This window comes from Lissotriton helveticus, chromosome 10 (assembly GCF_964261635.1).
Source record: "Lissotriton helveticus chromosome 10, aLisHel1.1, whole genome shotgun sequence".
Taxonomy (NCBI): domain Eukaryota; kingdom Metazoa; phylum Chordata; class Amphibia; order Caudata; family Salamandridae; genus Lissotriton; species Lissotriton helveticus.
The window spans coordinates 1,219,214,327-1,219,228,935 of NC_136071.1; the positions used below are offsets into that span (position 1 = coordinate 1,219,214,327).

The window sequence follows — 14,609 nt, forward strand, 5'->3', positions numbered from 1 at the left end:
CGCAGCAGAAGACATGCATTCTGGAGTCGCATTCTCTCCCCAAATGTGGAAACTGAAAAGATCTGTAGAAACCCAAAATCATACCTCCGTCACAACCCCCTGAGTAAAATAAAGAGAATGTATTTACCGTGCACGGGAGCCTCAGATGGGTGCTAAGTGCTCGAATAGCAGAAGTAAAACACAAGCATTTATAGATACAGACCACAACATTTCATTAGAAGTTGTCTTCCTAACAGGTCATGTCTAGCCTCATGTCCCGGCAGGTGGTGTAGAAACATTCTGTGCTCGGAAACTTACAGTACATCGTTACACAAGAATACCTTGGAAATCAATCTACGTGCACATGAACTCTGTATCTAAAGCCAGAGAGATAACTATTACATTTATGCCTAAAGGCAGTCACATTGACCTACATTCGCTGATGTGGATGAATACACTTTGAGGCCTAGAGGGCCTGTTGCTAATGCAAGCAGGCAGAAATTTAATAACATGGAAATGTACTCTTTGTGCACGCCTTACAATGTGTCGCGTTACAGGAAGCCTACTAAAAGCAAAGTTCTGACTCTTATTTAAGCCTGTCACGTGATATCAAGCAATTATTATATTTGTATATAATTCCCATCATCAGTGAATATCACAATGTCAACTTACACAAAATGAATGCCAACATTGTTATCTAAACTTAGCTTCCACACTAGTACACCCAGGACATCCTGTGTAGCGAGTAGTCGGATACCAGTACACTCAGTTCATCCTGTGGATCCCGTTTCTGCACCTTCATGGTGTAAGAGTGACTAACCACTCACCTTCATGATGTAAAAGTGAATAAAACCTCCGCACTTTCATGGTGTAAGAGTGACTAACATTACTGCCCCATCACACTGAAATGGTGACTAACACCTCTGCACTTTCATGGTATAAGAGTGATTAACACTGCTGCACCTTCATGGTGTAAGAGTTACAAAAAGACTGCACCTTCATGGCGTAAGAGTGAATAACACCACTGCACTTTCTTAGTGTAAGAGCAACTAAAACCACTACACCCGCATGGTTTAAGATTGACCAACACCTCTGCACCTTCATGGTGTAAGAGTGACTAACACCATTGCACTGGTCTGTTCCCATGAGGAACAGGGTCAAGACTGATTTGCATATGGCTGGATCTGAACTGGGTTGGCGAAGTGAGCTAAAGAACAATAATGAATTCAACCCAAATCTGTGACTGGGGTGAGTTTCTGAAAAGTTCCAGTGCTCCGTCCATGATCGCCTTGTGTTTCCTTTGTTCATCCTAAGTTGGCAGGGTATGTCCAGACGTGGGTCCCTTGCTCACTTTGCCACTGGATTCAAGATAGCCTGGTCGTTGAGGAGTGTTACCCTGAAACCAGGTCAAGGATGCTTGTTTCCGGTCCAGGGTAGACATGGCTTGGCAGTTCAGGCTGGACTGTTCCCTTGAAGAACAGGGTCAAGACTGATTTGCATATGGCTGAGTCTGAACTGGGTTGGCGAAGTGAGCTAAAGAACGATGATGGATTCAACCCAGATCTGTGACTGGGGGTCTCTGAAAAGTTTCAGCGCTCCGTCCATCATCTCCTTGTGTTTGCTTTGTTCCCCCTAAGTTGGCAGGATATGTCCAGACGTGAGTCCCTTGCTCCCTCTGCCATGGATTCAAGCTAGCCTGGCTGATGAGCGTGTTATCCTGAAAACCGGTCCCAGGATGCTTGTTTCCAGTCCACAAGAAGACCTGGCTTGGCAGTTCGGGCTGGGCTGTTCCCATGAGGCACAGGGTGAAGACTGATTTGCATATGGCTGAGTCTGAACTGGGGTGACGAAGTGAGCTAAAGAACGATGATGAATTCAACCCAGATCTGTGACTGGGGGTGAGTGTCTGAAAAGTTTCAGCGCTCCGCCCACCATCTTGTTTTAACACCGTTGTACAGTCACGATGTAAGACTGACTAACACCACTGCACTTTTATGATGCAGTTGCTCAGATATGAATTTACCTTAAAGAAATTAAAAGACAAGAGGCGTTTTTCAAAACAGGAACAAGTTAAACGCAGCGGCCAGGAGAGACTCAACAGAATGCGTCTGAGGAAAGTCTCTCGCTGCACAAAGGTTTGAGCTCCCGTGGGCGTGCAGTTAAGAGCCGTGCGGCCAGGTGGGGGCTGGGATTTCAATGGACAATGAACAGGGAAAATTAATTATTTATTTAATTTTCCCTCATCATCATCCGCTGAAATACCCCAGCCGTGGCCCCACCCCTCTGACCTGCACAGGCCGCAGCTTGTTTCGGCTGGTTTTATGCACATCTTGTCAAGTACCATAAACTGATTTCTGCATTCTTAAAATGTATTACAGTCATAAACTAACAAGGTTGGGCATCTGATAAAGACACAGTTGGCTCTCGACCTCGGGGAGAGCTATTGTGGGCCAGTGCGTGTATGTCCAGATGTCTGACATGAGGAACCCGTGATCATTGTGTATTGTGCATGTCGTGTCCTGATTGGCTGAGTGTTCCTATCTACATGTGGCATCTAGCTTTGTGGTATTGTTGGGGAACGCCATTGTTTGTACAATTGTGTTTTATTAGTGGCCAATTGCCACGGTCCTGTTTGTTGTGGTGCAACTATCTATCTGTGGGATCGATCAAGGTATTCCCTTGGCCTGCGTTTATCTTTGGGTTCGCAGAGACCCTACCTGTGACCTGATATTCGATAGGTGTGAGTGCTGGTTGCAGGGCCTTGTCACACCACATATCTCTGACTCTGGGTTGATGCCGAGGTCACTTTGGTTAAACCGTACAGCAATGGTGCGAGTTCATCGGAACTCCTAAGAATAATATTGCAGTCACTTTTGTCATTTTTATCAACATTCTCAGTAGCTTGTGTACAGTTGTCATAGCATACATTGGTATTGTTTTTACCGACATTGACCTAGGTATGCATTCCTAGATCATGACGTACATTGACATCTCTTTTACTGGTAACAACATTGTCGTCTGTACATGGATTATGGCATGCATTGGCATTGGTTATGACGGTATCATCGCTGTTGTGCAGACATAGATTATGACACAGATTGACATTGTATTTATGAGCATTGACATTGTCATACGGGCACAGGTTATGGCCTACGTTGGCTTTGCATTTATTGGTATTGTCGTTGTTGGGCCCGCACACATCATGGTACTCATTGACACAGTACTTACCCATTCCAACAGTGTAAGAGTGACTAACAACACTGCACCGTCATTGTGTAAGAGTGACTAACAACACTGCACCTTCATTGTGTAAGAGTGACTAACACCACTGCACCGTCATGATGTAAGAGTGATAACCTCTTGCACCTTCACGGTGAAAGAGTGACTTACACCACTGCACCTTCATGATGTAAGAGTAACTACCACCACTGCACCTTCATGATGTAAGAGTGACTACCACCACTGCACCTTCATGGTGTAAGAGTGACTAACATTACTACACCTTCATGGTGAAGGCTGACTAACACCACTTCGCCTTCATGATGTAAGAGTGATTACCACAACTGCACCTTCATGGTGTAAGAGTCTCAGGCTTGTAATGTATTGTACAAAACAGGAATTGTTATATTGACACGATCTCCGCCTTCAATCCAACTCTGCCTCCAAACAGTTTAACTACTGGTGAGAGTTCTTTGAATACATTTTCTGTAATCATTTTTCTTTTCTTTTCAGTTTCCCACATTAGGACATTTTTGTCAAAGCAATTCAATCCCAGCTTCCTTATCAACAAATTTGCAAGATGACTTGAGAATCAACAGGAAGGTCATGTTGACGAACCCTCTGAAAGACACCCTAGAGCAGCGTTTCCCAAACTGTGGTCCGCGGACCCCCAGGGGTCCGTGACACATTCCTAGGGGGTCCGCAGGACTTGAGTGCTACTGTCATTGTAAAAAAATGTAACGCCCGCTCTCACAGCACATAAGAGCTGTAAATGTTGGCGCATGAGCGGCAAGACTACAATACAATCTGGCCAATCACCATTCAGCTTTAGGTGCAAGCTGAAGGGTGATATGCCTTATTTTATTACTCGCTTCTGCCCGTCACACGGAGTCGTGCACGCATGGCAGTGCGTGCGTTTCCTCTTCTGTTTAGCCAGCCCCAGGGCCCTTAGCTACCATATGTCCCCATTTACCCTGAAAGCAGGCTACAGTTTTGCCTCGTATGTCGAGGCCGAAGAGCATTGGAGCACCTCAAACGGACAGGAGGGCTCTTCTCAATCTGACACTGCATGTGAGTGTTTAATTAGTGTGTGTAAACATTTACAATAAAAGCGCGAGCATGCTTTAAAAACGTGTTTCCTTTCATCAGTGCCTCATGTAACATAGCTGCAAATATTTCATTTAGATTGCCTATGTGCGACATTTTAATGTGTGACATTTTCATGTGTGTGTGTGTTTTTTTTTTTAATGGAGCTTTTTCTCAACTAGTGACTCAAAAGGAAAGCTAGGAAAGTAGTGCTTGGTAGAGAGCCTACCACCTGTCACTTCTCAGCTGCTGAGGATGGCGGAGGTGAGCTGGCATCGAGCGGCTTCCAGGTGTAATAAGACACTGCATTTTAAAGATAAGCCTTTATAGAGTAGCTTAGCTCCCTTGTTGTATGACACTGATGCTCGTTCCGTGACCCGTAGCCATTTCATGCGCTCTCTACCTAATCCTGAGTACCTCAGGGCGGCACCTCGGCTACCTGTCCTCATTTCCTCATGGGACAGTCCACCTTTAGTGCAGTCCTCCACCTTACGGCCTTTATCTTGTTTATTGTAAGTTTAAAACCAGTAGGCAGTGATTTGAAGGACTCATGACATTGGTCTTCTTGAGGCCTAAATTAAAAGTTTTGTGCAAGATGACCAGGGTATGGAACTTTACACTTTTCCTAATTTCAGTGTAATTTTGATTGATATTCAAAGACTATCAGTGACACTTATTTGTGAGCAAAAATCAAGCAATCATAGACTATCACAAGCACTTACCAACATTAAACTGCAACAGTGAGAGTTCCTGGCGCTGGACTCTGCCGTAGAGAGCTCAAATGCCGTCTGAGCGCTTGTGCGTTTACAACGGGTCCCTTTGAGCATTTTGACACTGACAAACCAGTGTCCAAAAATCAAATGGAAGGGTTGGTATAAATAAGAAAAGCATAGGAGGAGGCATAGAAGCACCTGAGAAAGAGGCATGTTTTGTCTGTGTTTAGAGTCTGCCTGAACCACATCAAGACTTCAAAGAAAATGTGACACTTCCTTTCTTAACATTTCAATTGAGCAGGAAACTTTTAAAGAAATGCACTGTAAAAACAGAGGCCTTTCCTTCTGTTCATGTCTGCGTGCAAACCTGCTTGTCCTTTCTGCTCAATTGAAAGGATTCAAGCACGTTGCTGTGGATTTGCTACAATTGCAAACACAACAATGATGGACAGAATGTGGATCAATGTCACACATTCACCCCAGTCCAAAGATCTGGGCCCAAATCCATCGTTTTTCCACTCCACACCACCCTGGGTTAGACAATGGCGATATGCAAATCAGCGCTGACCCTGTGCCCCATGGGAACAGTCCAGTCCGAACTACAAAAGCCATGTCCTTCCCAGAACGGAAACAAGCATCCGAGGACCGGCCCGGTTTCGAGGTAACACCTCTCATCAGCCCGGCTAGCTTGACTCCAGTGGTGTGGAGTGCCTGGGACTCACGTCTGAGCATCCCCAGTACACTTAGAGCGGTAATTGCAAACACAACAATGATGGACAGAATGTGGATCAATGTCACACATTCACCCCAGTCCAAAGATCTGGGCCCAAATCCATCGTTTTTCCACTCCACACCACCCTGGGTTAGACAATGGCGATATGCAAATCAGCGCTGACCCTGTGCCCCATGGGAACAGCCCAGTCCGAACTACAAAAGCCATGTCCTTCCCAGAACGGAAACAAGCATCCGAGGACCAGCCCGGCTAGCTTGACTCCAGTGGTGTGGAGTGCCTGGGACTCACGTCTGAGCATCCCCAGTACACTTAGAGCGGTAATTGCATTCTGTCCATCAACTGTGTTTTTTGTAATTTTCACCCCGAGTGGGCTGGGTATGCTCAGACGTGAGTCCCAGGCTCTCCACACCACTGGAGTCAAGCTATCCAGGCTGAATGAAGGCTGATAGCCAGAAACCGGTCCTTGGATGCTTGATTCCAGTCTGGGAAAGACAGGGCTTGGCAGTTCGGACTGGACTTTTCCCATGAGGCAAAGGGTCAGAGCTGATTTGCATATAGCCAGTGTCTAACCCAGGGTGGTGTGGAGTGAAAAAAACGATGGATTTAGGCCCAGATCCTTGTACTGGGGTGAATGTATGACATTGTTCTACATTCTGTCCATCAACTGTGTTTTTTGTAATTTTCACCCCGAGTGGGCTGGGTATGCTCACACGTGAGTCCCAGGCTCTCCACACCACTGGAGTCAAGCTATCCAGGCTGAATGAAGGCTGATAGCCAGAAACCGGTCCTTGGATGCTTGATTCCGGTCTGGGAAAGACAGGGCTTGGCAGTTCGGACTGGACTTTTCCCATGAGGCAAAGGGTCAGAGCTGATTTGCATATAGCCAGTGTCTAACCCAGGGTGGTGTGGAGTGAAAAAAACGATGGATTTAGGCCCAGATCCTTGTACTGGGGTGAATGTATGACATTGTTCTACATTCTGTCCATCAACTGTGTTTTTTGTGGATTTGCTACAAGCAAGCATGAAACTCTCGTTCCTTCCTTCCCCTCTTTGTTACTTTTCAACAAGAGTGGCAGATGTGCATTAAGTCTGATTCCCGAGGTGGGTGCATGTGACATCATCTGATTAGTGTGGCCTCAGGTTAGAATAGAGCCATTAGCTGTCATATTTACAAGCTGCTTTTCATTGGCGCCAGACCATTATATTAAGCACACATAGTCACCGCGCTGCTATGTTTTCGAGCATTCACTCAGTATCGTCCTTCGAGCCTCCCGGCCGGCTTCAGCACGCAGCAAGCTGGTCGTGTGGAAGGGGTGCTAATGTGTGTCTATGCATTTTAGTGCTGTGATACCGACCACCACACTAAAATGCATTAGTCTAACTCCTGATGTGTGGTACTTGGCAGGGCTGATGTAAGTGAACGTGGACGCTATAAAAATCCAGGCTTTTTCTAAAAGTGCTTCTGAATAAACACAGTTAGGAGGGTTTTCTGATCTACCTCCTGCCCTAGCTCTACTGCAGATTAAATAAAACACTTGACTTCAATGGGCTGTGCGCGCATTTTTATTTAACTCACTATGGGTTACTTAGTCAGTGAGGTAGCTTTGCCATTCCACAAAATGAATGCTGCTCTTTGAATAGGCACACTGCTAATGCCAAGTGCTTGGTCTGCCAGTAATTTAGTAAGAAGTGCCTCATGTTAGGACTAGAGAACTGTCACCTGATTTACTAATCTGCATTACTTTTTCGAATTTACGACTACACAAATGATCTTTCAATAACTTAACACGCCGCACTACAGAATCAGTGTCTATTCTCAGGTAGATGAAAATGCGCAATTGCTGGCGTGGCTCCTCACCTACAGCACGTGAGCAAGAACATGGCTCATCAGAGCTGGTTATGTTGATTTTTGTGTCTGTGGCTGCTGCAGTGGAAAGGCACATGTGTATAGGTTACCGTTACTTTGCAGGCGGGTAAAAATAGATGCAGCCTGGATCAGCAGTAGGATTTTCCCGCTGCTGTCCGATTGCTCACTTTACTTATCAAGCTCTTCGAAATAAAACCGAACATTGAAAAGTTAGTCGCCGAGATTCAGCACCATCCTTCCCCTTAAAATGTTTTGATTTTTGAATATTTTTCAATATAAAATAATAAAAGCTTCAGAATTGCAATTATTTGTTTGGTGTGTAGTTGTTTGTGTATTTTTTGCGAATTACTGTTTGAATTTTTTAAAATTTAATTTGTACTAATTGCTTGGGGGTCCCTGGCTTCCAGTAGTGATGCAGTGGGGGTCCTCAGGAGTCAGAAGTTTGGGAACCACTGCCCTAGAGGGAGCAAATCACACCCAGATGAACGGTGGACCAGATGAAACTGAGCAACAAGTCAGAAAGATCCTCAGTGAAGTAAATAAGCTCATACCCAAAGTTACATTCACTCACCTGGACAACACAACGTGCACTGAAAAAAGCAAGGTGTCCATCCTAAGCCCCAGAGAGAGATACTGCATCGGCGACGAGGTGACGGTACAGCTCGACATGCACGACTACTTGGGCAACAGGAAGAAATATGGAGGTGACATGCTGCGAGCAAGAATCTACTCACCGGATCTCATGGCAGGAGCTTCTGGGAGGATCACAGACTTACACAACGGAACATATCATGTTCAATTTACCTTATTCTGGGCAGGAAAAGTGAAAATTTCCCTCTTTCTGATACACCCAAGTGAAGCTGTTGCAGCTCTGTGGAGGGCAAGACATTCTGGCTTTAAGACTGTAGATCACAAGGCAAAATATACCAATGCAACTCATAGTATTGACGTCAAGTGTGCCTATGACTTGGACACTGAAGAGGAAGTTTGCAACATCATGGAGAACAGGGATGAGTATCCATTCTACTGCATCAAGCCGGCTCACATGCCCTGCGCAACCATAACGCAAATGACAAGCTACGCCACATACAAGTCCTACTTCACTGACCTGGAACGGCCGCTCTTCGACAGGTAGGTCCTTAAATGTCCTTCCTATATTGTGCTGAAGAAACATGTCTGACAGTTGTGACATTACTGTGGGTCCTACTTCACCACCACTGAGTGCCTACTCTTCAACATAAAAGTTCTCTACATAGAGCTTCCATTTAATTTAAGAATCCCAAAATATTGGCTGGGTCTGAACTGCGGTGGCGGAGTGAGCTAAAGAATGAAGATGGCGGGTGAGAAGGAGCTCCTTCGTCGAGCTCCTGGGTTGGGGAATACCAAATCGGTATTTATCCCCTGATTACCTGACCATCCGACCCACCCGTCCCATCCAACTGAAACATTGTATCCAGCAACAAAAACTGAGTGAAACTGGAATAAATATTGTATCAACTCACCCCAGGACTCGACATCGATTCGCCTGGACTTCCTCACACCCTGGCCTAAGTCCTCGCTCTCGAGTCCACACCGGCAGTTCCACTCGTGATCCGGCCCCCGAAGAACAGACTGCTGTGCCATGGGCTCTTGCTGCTTGGGTCCCGGTTTGGGTTGACCTACTCCCGGTTGAAAGGGCTGACCAGGTGACTCGCTGGGACCGATGCCAAGGTCTGGGTCCTTGAGATCGCTGCCGGGAACATGCGGCCTGGCAAGGTCCCGACTTGCATCCCAATCACGGACCCAAACGGTGAGTCCTCATCCTTGTTGCTAGAACGGACCTTTCCTTTGTTGTGAAGACTGCCCCGGGGTCTTACTGAGACCGTTGCCGGAGGATGGACCCACTGTGGTGTGCCGTCACCGAATCTCGCCCAAGCTGTACGAGCCCCCCGCTGAGGCCACCGCCTGTGGAACCCCCGACTGATCATCCACTGGGGGACCAAGTGCGAGGACTGCCCCGGGGTCTCACTGAGACCGTTGCCGGATCCGGCCCAAGCTGTACGAGCCCCCTCAGCTGAGGCCGATGGCTGTGGAACCCGCGACTGATCATCCACTGGGGTACCAAGTGTGAGGTATGCCCTGGGGTCTCACTGAGACCATTGCCGGAGGTTGGGCCCACTGTGGTGTGCCGTCACCGGATCTGGCCCACGCTGCACGAATCCCCCAGCTGAGGCCGTCGCCTGGAGGAGCCCCAACCGATCATCTGCTGGGGGACCTGTAGTCGGCACAACAGAGCCTGATTGAGCAGAGCGATGGCCCCCGGCTGTTCGCCTGGAGCTGACGACGGAACCGTGGCCCCCTTGATTGAAAAATTTCCATCAGGAACACATTTCTATTCCCCCTTAGGTCAGGAAGATTGAAAAATGATGCGCAGTTGCCTCGCCCTCTGACCGGCCATTTTGCGCAGTGCCTCCCTGTGGCTTGCTAAGGGCCCTCCTACACCGCAGTGAGAGCCTCTGGGACAGAGGGCAATAAGGGGCACACTGGAACCCACACCGGAACCCGGAACAAAAAATCCACCCCAAGATGGCTGGGAGACCACAGTTCCACCGGAGGTGAGCCCCGCCAAATAATATTTGAACTCCATCAGCATAAAAAAGAGTGGTTTGCCCGCCAAATACTACTAATATAATCATCGGCATCTATGAATCCGATTGGGCCACACAGTGCCCCGCCCCTCGTTGTCCACTTCATCTCATTGCTCCCTTGAACTGGGACTTTATTTCTTTATTTATTTGTTGAAAAACCCCAAATGTACCCACCACAGGACCGGGTTGATCCGGGCTGTGGCTCCCCACTGCCTGCCCAAAATTTGCAGAATTAACCCCGAGAACCACTGGCAAGTAGGTATGATCCGTGGTGCTACACTTCTAGCATGAGAGACGGCCCTGGTATCCCTTAAACTCAGCACATCACTTGAGCCCAAGGCGACCCACATCGTGGAGTTCCACAGTGGTCTATTCTGTCCCTGTTTTTGTTCGCAGCCTCCGTTTGAATCCTGGATCACTGCTACCACTCTGTTTTGCGAAAGAGATTCCCTGCCTCCATTTTATGCCGCACTTGAAAGAACGCCGCTGCCTGTACATTGGTCCATCACAGAAAACTTTCTATTTGGCTCTCGCGGAACCACTGCCTCGTGGGGGGGGTTCCTCCTGAGTTGATTGTCCGCACTCTGCCATTCTTCGTTGAGAGCTTATCCAGGTGGTCCCCCTGCCTCTTTGGGGCCCTGACCAGAAGACCATCCATCTACCGAATTCCGGCTCCCTGCGCTGGCATGCCCCATGCCCCACTTGCCTCACCCCCACAATGACAGTAGACCGTGCCCTATACCTAAGACCTGATTCCTGAGTCCACAACCCTACGCTTTCGCCCATGAATCCCGTACTTTCGGAGTCTATCCTCAACAGACAGGCCTGTCTATCCTGGGCACTCGCCCCTTAAAACACTCTTGCCACTTTCCAGTCCGCAGCTTCATTTCTCACCCTTGCTTCCAGTCTAAATCTCGCCTACACATCTTCTCAGTGCTATTATGCTCTCGACCTACCCTTTCTCTTACTGCCTCTCTGTATCACTCTAAGCCTTTTTTGCCTTCCCCCTCCTATCTAACCCCATCCACCTGCCCCTTACCTACCTGCTCCGAACGCCCCCCACAAGTGTCCCTCCTCCTCCCCTTCCTGCTCTTCCCCTTTATACTCTCTTCTTCCCTATACCGCCTCGTCACTTTGTTTATCAATATCTGCATGTACCTGTATATTGAATGTATTGATCCTATTACCATAGCATCTATTGCCTCTACTGTACCTGTGAATTGAATGTATTGACCCCCCCGGATCTGCTGCTGGAACCCCAAATAACTACCCTCCACCAGCCCCTCACATTCCCGCTCTTCACTCTCCACCAAATCTCCTTCCTCTAAATCCCCCCTCTCCTTTTCCGCATCTCTTTGCCCACCCCCTTTTCCCCCACAGTAAAGCCTCCCCACCATGCCCCACTTCAATCCTACCCATACAGCCCCCCCTCTCAGGCTCTAACTGACATTCACCCCTCGCTCGTCAAACATGGTCCCAACTCTTGGACAATTCCATACCCTCCCAGCCTCTCTAAAAATGCCAAAAAGCACTTCAAACATAAATTCCTAATCCGACACCCTGAAACCTTATTGAAGATAACTATCACAGCCTCACGTCCCCCATTAAAACTAACGACATCTTCTACACCAAACGCCCCTCCAAATGGAAGAGCACCTTCTTACAACACCTCCCAGTATCTAGCTCGATTAAAATCCCTCATGGTCATAAACTCGCCACTTCCCCTACCTCTCTTTTCCCTGGTGAATTAACCATTTCGGTCTACAAAACTGGAAACATCCTGATTCAAGCCTCCGAGAAGCACCTCACAATCTTTGAACTCCTCTTCAACACTCTTTCCGACCATCTGTCACTTTCTACTCCCTCTCTAATAACCTCTCAGTTCCAATACCCCTCCAGACCCCCTTCGGACGCCCCTACTCCCAACCTTCTCCCGATTTATAGTCCCCGTACAAAAGCTCCTACCCTGTCACCCTCACTCGAACTATCCCCTATCGCAATCCAATTCCCCCTCCCCTCACCTGCCCCCCCAGACCCACTCCCAACTCTCCTCTGCCCCCCAGAGGCAAACTCCACACCCCCATGACACTCCTACCCGTAATGACACAGCCCTTACCCTAAATCCTATCCCATCCAATCACCAGAACCATCCCCCATACCCCTACAATACACTCCTCTAAACCCCCATGTCACCAATTGACCGACCAGCTCCGACACCCCACAACTTCCCTATTATCCCTCCTCCCCCCTTACTAGTCCCTTAACGACCCTTACACCTCATGCCACCACCCCCTCTTTCACAACCTGTACTTCCACCCTTTTCTCCACTTCCGCATCCCCTTTCGCCCCGCAATCACTCCCCCACCTACCCCCTACCACTCCAAGCTTCCAACCCTCTCTTCCTAGCCACTCCATCCCTAGCCCTCCTTCAGCACAAACACCACCACCTCCCCAACCTCCACCAGATACTTTGTAACTTAGATTACAATCTATCCACACTAGCTACTGAACTGACCCTTCTCAGAAAAGACTTCAATCGTATAAATCCCAACAAATTTTTAGCCCGCCCCTCTTGACCCTATGCTCAAAAGACTAGTCTCCAAAAACACCCACACCCCAAATACTGAATGACCACGCCCCCCCCCCCGCTTCGACAGACCCCTTCGCACCTCGAATACCTACTCCGCCCCGACCTCTCTACCCTCTGCAACACCTACCTTTACAATCCTCCTCTTAAAGACCCCTCCCCCCTCACTCCATCTTGGGGACCAGCAGAAACCTGGAGTACCTGAGCTCCCCCAGACCCCCCTCAACTCACCAGCATTCAACTCCTCTGCGCCCCTAACACCAACCCTAAACCCCTTACCTGCATGCACGTGAACTGCCGCTCAGCTGTCCGACATGCAACCGAAATCTCTGAAACCCTCCTCAATGAGGATGCTGATATTGCCTTCCTTACTGAAACCTGGCTAAAAGACCACTCTACACCCATCCTGGACCTTCTGGTCTCCCCCAGCTACTCTATTCTCAGGAAAGACAGACCTGATAAAATAGGGGGGGGAGCAATCATCTACAAAGAAGAACTACAACTCGACCAAATTAACAACACTGGCTACACAACCTTTGAATACTTAGGAGCCAAACTTAAAATCAAAAACTCCACCCCAATAAGACTCCATAACATATACCACCCTCCTGGAGAACCCCTTCCATTTGCCGAAGAACTATCCGACCTTCTAACTAAATCGTCACTTTCCAACTCCAACGATCTCCTCCTTGGAGATCTTAACCTACACTGGACTGAGCCCAATGACCCTGCAACCAACCTTCACAACAACCTTCTCAAGATTATTGATCTCAAACAGATTTGCAATGCCCCCACCCACACAAAAGGAGCTACTCCTTATACAACATCATCCCCATCGATTGGTCCGACCATCATCTTATTCTGTTCTCGATCTCCTCTCCAGCGCCACCCGCCCTCAAACAAAACACTAAAACTACAACTGTGACTAGAAATCTTAGGCAAATCCCCCCCGGCCTGTTAGAACATGAACTCCAATCCCAACTCCGTCTCACCGCCCCCTCCTCTAATGCTAATGAACTCACCGAGCACTTTAACAAAACTGTCTCTGAGGTTTTAGACAATCTCGCCCCTCTGAAAACGAAAACGATAAAAAATTTCCCCTCCAAATCATGGTTCACAATTGACCTTAATAATGAAAGACGCTTACTGAGACTGGTTGAAAGAACATGGAGACAACAACCTTCCCCATCCCATCTCGCTCTCCTCAGAAATGCAAGATCGTCCTACAAAAAACACATCTTCTCGGAAAAAGCATAATTCTTTCATCTTTAACTCTCTCGCGCCAAAAACAGACCCAGAGAACTGTTCAACATTATTAGAAATCAAACCTCACCTGCACTGCCTAACCGGGTGGCCTCCATTAACTAATGTGAGGAAATCGCCAACTTTTTCAGTGAAAAAATCGCAAAAATTTACCGCACTTTCCTCCACCCTCAAACCTCACCCACCCCTCAACACCCCCGGGTTGCCATACCCTATCCTCCTATCCATACGAACACACCTCGGATTCCTTCACTCCTCCTACCATCGCACATCTCTCCTGAACCTCTCCCCAGTATTCCGCCACTTAAAAATAACGCCTCTTGGCATAACTTCCACCAGATTTTTGAACAGGGAGTCTTCAACATCCTAACCAAACTCAAACCATCATCCCACATTAAAGACGCTCTCCAGTCCCCACTCGTTCAAGATCTCAAACACACTATTGTCCCCTACTGGACAAACATCATTAACATCTCCCTCTCTACATGAAATGTTCCCACCTCTCTTCAATCCGGACAAATCACCCCCATCCCCA

General features: G+C 47.9%; 1 protein-coding gene across 1 annotated transcript in view; it reads left to right on the top strand.

Moving 5' to 3' along the window:
- LOC144785703 (NXPE family member 4-like) overlaps positions 1-14,609 on the top strand; it is a 162,520-nt gene that overhangs the window by 82,483 nt on the left and 65,428 nt on the right. Inside the window, exons 5-6 of the mRNA XM_078664489.1 lie at positions 3,712-3,836; positions 8,059-8,728. Coding sequence (XP_078520615.1) covers positions 8,079-8,728 — 650 coding nt within the window. The 5' untranslated portion in view covers positions 3,712-3,836; positions 8,059-8,078. The remainder of the gene's footprint in view (positions 1-3,711; positions 3,837-8,058; positions 8,729-14,609) is intronic.